At 56.9% G+C, this 6855-nt stretch overlaps 1 protein-coding gene across 1 annotated transcript in view; it reads left to right on the top strand.

Annotated features, from left to right (window-relative positions):
• Positions 1-6855, top strand: part of ESPL1 (extra spindle pole bodies like 1, separase) — a gene marked incomplete at its 5' end in the record, with an annotated part of 23230 nt that continues 16375 nt past the window's right edge. The window contains 9 exons of the mRNA XM_031065679.1: positions 1-90; positions 729-833; positions 1119-1239; positions 1552-1688; positions 2091-2311; positions 2776-3102; positions 3872-4031; positions 4401-4437; positions 6004-6143. Coding sequence (XP_030921539.1) covers positions 1-90; positions 729-833; positions 1119-1239; positions 1552-1688; positions 2091-2311; positions 2776-3102; positions 3872-4031; positions 4401-4437; positions 6004-6143 — 1338 coding nt within the window. The remainder of the gene's footprint in view (positions 91-728; positions 834-1118; positions 1240-1551; positions 1689-2090; positions 2312-2775; positions 3103-3871; positions 4032-4400; positions 4438-6003; positions 6144-6855) is intronic.

The raw sequence follows: 6855 nt of genomic DNA, 5'->3' as shown, positions 1-6855 counted from the left end.
CGGGCGCTGCCCCTCGGCCTCCAGGAGCTGCCTGGGATCTGTGGCTTCTGCCAGGGCCATGGGCAGGCGCTGCGGCGGCTGCTGGCCCAGGTGAGGAGGAGGAGGAGGAGGAAGAGGAGCTCTGGGATCCCTCAGGGTCACTCCGTGCTGCTCCCAGCCCTGCCCAGCAGCTCCTGGAGTTTGGGGAGTCCCAAATCCCCCTTTTCTCCATGCCAGCAGCAGCTCCTGGAGCTCCTGACCCCCTTCCTCCTGTTTTTGCCCTTCCCTGCACTTCCTCGACCCCAAATTCCACTTTTCCTTTTTCCTGGACCCCAGATTCCACTTTCTCTATTCCCAGCTCCATTCCCTGACCCCATTCCCATCCCCAGCTCCACCCCCTCATACCCAAATCCCATTTTCCCCATTACCAGATCTCTCCCAGCATTCCCCAATCCCATTTTCCCATTCCCAAATCCCATTTTCCCCATTCCCAGGTCCCTCCCAGTATTCCCAAATCCCATTTTTTCCCATCCTTAGCTCCATTCCCTGACCCCATTCCCAGCTCCATACCCTGGCCTCATTCTCACCCCCAGCTCCACCCCCTTATTCCCAAATCCCATTTTCCCCATTCCCAGCTCCACCCCAGCATTCCCAAATCTCATTTTCCCATTCCAAGCTCCATTCCCTGATCCCATTCTCATCGCCAGCTCTACCACCTCATTCCCAAATCCCATTTTTCCCATTCCCAGGTCCCTCCTGACTCCATCAGAGAGCAGGTGATGGTGAAGCAGCTGCTGTTCCAAGGCCTCCAGCTCTTCTCCAACGCCATCCATGAAATATTCCAGCGCTCCCAGGCATGGATCCGGATCCCTGGGGGGACTGGGAACCTCTCCTGTGGGATTTGGGTCTGGAATTTTGGGATTGAACCACTCTGGGAGCCTCTCCTGTGGGATTTGGGTCTGGAATTTTGGGATGGAGCCACTCCCATGGGATGTGGGGCTGGAATTTGGGGCTGACGGGTCCTGAGGGGGTTCTGGAAGCTTCTCTCATGGGATGTAGGGCTGGAATTTGGGGATTGAGGGCTCCTGCAGTGTTCCCTGTGGCTCTGGGGTCCCGGCTGACCCACGGTGTCCCCACAGCCCTCAGAGTGGCCGGAGCTGTCCCAGGTGACCACGAGCTGTGTCCAGAGCGTCACCTGGATGCTGGAGGGGCTGGAGGGGCTGCCCGAGGCCGAGAGGGGCAAATTCCTGGATGTCACCGGTCAGTGCCATCCCCTGTCCCCATCCTCAGTGTCCCCAGTGGTCAGTGCCACCACAGAGGCTCTGTGTCCCCATCCCCAGTGGGCAGTGCCGCCACAGAGGCTCTGTGTCCCCATCCCCAGTGGTCAGTGCCACCTATCCCTATTCCCAGTGTCCCCAGTGGTCAGTGCCACCCCAGGGCTCTGTGTCACCATCCCTGCTGTCCTGGGGGTCATTCCATGTCCGGGGGTGTTGGAATCAGCCCTGGACAAGGAGTGGTCACTGCAGTGTCCCCTCCCTGTCCCATTGGTCACTTTGTCCTCTCCGGACACAGCTGTGGTCACCTCCCGCCTGGGCCAGGCCCTGCAGAGCCGGAACGTTCCGGAAGCGGCCGGAGCCGTGTGTGAGCCCCTGTGCCAGGCGGTGCTGGCTGACCACGGCTACAGCTGGCCTGGAGTGACCCCAGAGAGGGTACTGGGGGCACTGGGATGGAGCACTGGGAGTACTGGGGGAGTACTGGGGTGGGATCCTTGGATGGGGTACTGGGGGTACTGGGATGGGATCCTTGGATGGGGTACTGGGGGTACTGGGAGTACTGGGATGGGATCCTTGGATGGGGTACTGGGATGAGGTATTGGGGGTACTGGGATGGGCTACTGGGGTTACTGGGATGGAGTACAGGATCACTGGGGATACTGGGATCAGCTGGGGATGCTGGGAGGGCTGGAAGCCACTGGGGGTAATGGGATGGGGTGTGGGGTATTGGGGATACTGGGATGGGTGAATGGGGTCTCTGCGGATACTGGGAGCCACTGGGGAGACTGGGAGGGCTGGGATCCCTGAGCACCCCGACATTCCCCCCCTCTCCTGCAGCTCCACAGGTGCTTCCGGCTGCAGGTGGAGAGCTGGCGCTGCCGGGGGCGCCCGGAGCGGGCCCTGGACGTGCTGGCCCAATGGCTGCTGGCCCTGGGGACACATCCTCGGGGGTTGGGGACACATTCGCAGCCCGGCTCCCTGGTGGCCGAGCTGGTGACGCTCTGGGCCAGGATCAAGACGGAGGCGGCCAAACAGGGAGCGGAGGAGCTGCGGCTACGGTGAGAGGATTTGGGATCGGGGGAATGGGGTGGGGGATCGAGGAATGGGGATTTGGGATTCAGGTTTGGGGATTTGGGATCAGGGAATGGAATGGGGGATAAGGGCAGCAGGATTGGGATGGGGGGATTGGACTGAGGGAGCAGGAGCGGGGGGGTTGGGACGGAGGATTTGGAGGAGAGGATTGGGATGGGGAGAATGGAGTGGGGGATTGGGGTTGGAATGGGGTGGGAGGGATTGGGATGGGCTGGGATGGGGGAATGGGATTGGAATGGGGTAGGAGGGATGAGATGAGGGGATTGGGATTGGAATGGGATGGGAGAATGGAGTAGGTGGGATGGGATGGGACTGGGAGGGGGGAATGAGGAGCCCCCTGGGATAGGAGAGTGGGGTTGGAGCTCCCTCCCCTGCCATCAGCCCATCCCAACCCCACTGTTTGTTCCTCTGATCCCAATGCCTTTGCCAGGACCCTGCGGGACGCCCTGGAGTCCCAGTCCCGATCCCATTGCCAGCCCCTGTGTGGGGACACGCTGCTGCTCCTGCTGCTGGCCGAGCTCCAGGCCTACAAATCCCTGCGGGGCCCCACGGGGCCGGAGCGCTACAACGTCCTGTGCGACCTGCTGGGGCTGTGGGACCCCGAGGGGGCCTGGGACCCCCCGGGAACGCGGGATCCAGGGGGCAGCCGGGACCCCCCGGGAATGCCCGACCCCGGCCGGAGCCTGCCCAGGGCGGTGGCGCTGCTGGAACTGGGACAGCTCCTGTGCAGCCACAGCTTCAGTGCCCACACCGACTGGTGGGTGCTGAGCCTGACCCTGATCCCAGTCCTGATCCCAATCCTCCATCCCAACCCTGATCCCAACCCTGATCCTGATCCCAATCCTCCATCCCTGTTCTGATCCCAGTCCTGATCCCAATCCTCCATCCCAACCCTGATCCCAACCCTGATCCTGATCCCAATCCTCCATCCCTGTCCTGATCCCAGTCCTGATCCCAATCCTCCATCCCAACCCTGATCCCAACCCTGATCCTGATCCCAATCCTCCATCCCTGTTCTGATCCCAGTCCTGATCCCAATCCTCCATCCCAACCCTGATCCCAACCCTGACCTCCATCCCAGTCCTGGTCCTGATCCCAATCCTCCATCCTGATCCCAATCCTCCATCCCAACCCTGATCCCAACCCTGATCCTGATCCCAATCCTCCATCCCTGTTCTGATCCCAGTCCTGATCCCAATCCTCCATCCCAACCCTGATCCCAACCCTGATCCTGATCCCAATCCTCCATCCCAGTCCTGGTCCTGATCCCAATCCTCCATCCTGATCCCAATCCTCCATCCCAGTCCTGATCCCAATCCTCCATCCTGATCCCAATCCTCCATCCCAGTCCTGATCCCAGTCCTGATCCCAATCCTGATCCCATTTTTCCATCCCAGTCTCTCATCCCATTCCCCTTACCCCAAATCCCCCATCCCAATCCCCCCATCCCATTCCTGGGATTTTGAGAGCTGTTCCCATGATTTTGGGGTCAATTCCTGGGATTTTGGGAATCCCTGTTCCCACAGCTCCGCCCTGGACGCCATCCAGGAGTCCCTGAGGCTGCTGGAGTCGTTGTCCCGGAATTCCCAAACCTGCAATTCCCAAATCCGGGATCAACTCCTGGATGAACACGCCCAGGCTCTGCTCTGGCTCCACATCTGCACCCTCGAGGCCCTCCTGGAAAAGGTGGGAGGGGAATTTTCCTGGGATCTGGGGGAAATCCTGGAATTCTCTGAGTGCCCCAAACCCTTCCCAGGGTGATTTTCCCAGGATTTTTAGGACTTGGGACACCCAGGTTTTGTGAGGCTGATTTTCCTGGGATTTTGGAAAATTTTGGAGTTCCCTGAGTGCCCCACACTCATCCCAGGGATGATTTTCCTGGGATTTTGGGGAATTCTGGAGTTCCCTGGGTGTGATTTTTTCCCGAGACTTTTGGGATTTTGGAGATTCCTGGGGTTCCCTGGGTGCAATTTTCCCAGGATTTTTTTTGGGATTTTGGGGATTCCTGGAGTTCCCTGGGTGCCTCAAACCCATCCCTGGGTGCCGTTTTCCCAGGATTTGGGGCATTTTGGAGATTCCTGGAGTTGCCGGGGTGTGATTTTCCTGGGATTTTGGGGAATCCTGGAGTTCCCTGGGTTCGATTTCCCTGGGATTTTTGTGGGATTTTGGAGATTCCTGGAGTTCCCTGGGTGCGATTTCCCCGGGATTTTTGGGATTTTGGAGATTCCTGGAGTTCCCTGGGTTCGATTTCCCAGGGATTTTTGTGGGTTTGGGGATTCCTGGAGTTCCCTAGGTTCGATTTCCCTGGGATTTTTGTGGTTTTGGGGAATCCTGGAGTTCCCTGGGTTCGATTTCCCTGGGATTTTTGTGGTTTTGGGGAATCCTGGAGTTCCCTGGGTTCGATTTCCCTGGGATTTTTGTGGTTTTGGGGATTCCTGGAGTTCCCTAGGTTCGATTTCCCTGGGATTTTTGTGGTTTTGGGGAATCCTGGAGTTCCCTGGGTTCGATTTCCCTGGGATTTTTGTGGTTTTGGGGAATCCTGGAGTTCCCTGGGTTCGATTTCCCTGGGATTTTTGTGGGTTTGGGGATTCCTGGAGTTCCCTGGGTGCGATTTCCCTGGGATTTTTGGGATTTTGGGATGGATGAAGACCCTGGAGGGGTGGGAAGGGGATTTTTGGGGTGAGGGAAGAGGTTTTCTGGGATGGATGAGGATCCTGGAAGGTTGGGAAGGGATTTTTTTGGGATGGATGAAGACCCTGGAGGGGTGGGAAGAGCTTTTGTGAAATCCTGGCAGGTTGGGAAGGGGTTTTTGGGATGAAAGAGGGCCCTGGAGGGGTGGGAAGGGGATTTTTGGGGTGAGGGAAGAGGTTTTCTGGGATGGATGAGGATCCTGGAAGGTTGGGAAGGGATTTTTTGGGATGGATGAAGACCCTGGAGGGGTGGGAAGAGCTTTTGTGGAATCCTGGCAGGTTGGGAAGGGGTTTTTGGGATGAAAGAGGGCCCTGGAGGTGTGGGAAGGGGATTTTTGGGGTGAGGGAAGAGGTTTTCTGAGATGGATGAGGATCCTGGAAGGTTGGGAAGGGATTTTTCAGGGATCCTGGAAGGTTAGGAAGAGGTTTGTGGAACTCTGATGGATTGAGAAGGGAGTTTTTGGGATCCCGGTGGATTGGGAAGGGGTTTTTTGGGATCCTAGAAGGTTGGGAAGGGGTTTTTTGGGATCCTAGAAGGTTGGGAAGAGCTTTTATGGGATCCTAGAAGGTTGGGAAGAGCTTTTATGGAATCCTGGAAGGTTAGGAAGGGGTTTTTGGAACCCTGATGGATTGAGAAGGGATTTTTTGGGATCCTGGTGGATTAGGGACAACTTTTTTGGGATCCTGGCAGGTTGGGAAAAGCTTTTATGGGTTCTGGTGGATTGGGAAGGGGTTTTTTGGGATCCTGATGGATTGAGAAGGGGTGTTTTGGGATCCTGGTGGATTGGGAAGGGTTTTTTGGGACCCTGGAAGGTTGGGAAGAGCCCTTCCAGCACCACTGACGAGTTTTTTTGGGAAGACCCCGGCAGGGTGGGAATGACTCCTCCAGGATTATCCCACTTTGGGATAATAGTGGGATAATAAAACCTTTTTGGGGGATTCCCCCCCTGATCCCTTTGTGCCCCTAGCTCTGTCCAAACCCTTGGACGAAGCCTTTTCCCTGTGGAAGAAGCTTCTGGAAGATCCCGGAGTTCCCTGTGTGCGCAGCCCCGAGCAGACCCTGAGCTCCCTGCAGCTCCTGGCCGCGCTCTACCGGCTCCAGCACAAGGTGAGCCCCAAGTCCCAGGGGTTCAGGGGCTGGGAGGGTGAGGAGGAGGAGGAGGAGGAGGAAGGAGAGAGTCTGGAGTGAGGAGGAGGAAGGCAGGAAGAGTTTTGGATGAAGAGGGAGGGAATTTGGGGCAAAGAGGAGGGAGGGAGTTTGGGATGATGAGGAGGAGGAAGGAGAGAGAGTTTGGGATGAGGAGGAAGAGGAGAAAAGTTTGGGGTGAGGAGGAAGAGGGAGAGAGTTTGGGATGAGGAGAGAGGAGAAAAGGTTTGGGAGGATGAAGAGGAGGACAGAAAGAGTTTGGGACGAAGAGAGTTTGGGATGAAGAGGAAGGAGTGATTTTGGGATGATGAGGAGGAGGAAGGCAGAAAGTTTGGGATGAAGAGAGAGGGAATTTGGGGTAAAGGAGGGAGGGAAAAAGTTTGGAGATGTGGAAGAGGGAGGGAGTTTGGGATGAGGAGGAGGAAGGAGAGAGTTTGGGATGAGGAAGAAGAGGGGAAAAGTTGGGAAGGACGAAGAGGAGGACGGAAAGAATTTGGGATGAAGAGAGGGAATTTGGGATGATGAAGAGGAGGAAGGAGAGAGTTTTGGGATGAGGAAGAAGAAGAGAGAGTTTGGGATGAAGTGGAAGAGGGAAAAAGTTTGGGATGAAGAGGAGGGAAGGAATTTGGGATGAGGAAGAGGGAGGGAATTCGGGATGAAGAGAAAAGGGAAA

The sequence above is a fragment of the Geospiza fortis genome, unplaced genomic scaffold (assembly GCF_000277835.1).
Source record: "Geospiza fortis unplaced genomic scaffold, GeoFor_1.0 scaffold3064, whole genome shotgun sequence".
Lineage (NCBI taxonomy): Eukaryota > Metazoa > Chordata > Aves > Passeriformes > Thraupidae > Geospiza > Geospiza fortis.
Note: the sequence above shows the minus strand (reverse complement) of the source record. Positions and strands in the feature narration are given on the sequence as shown.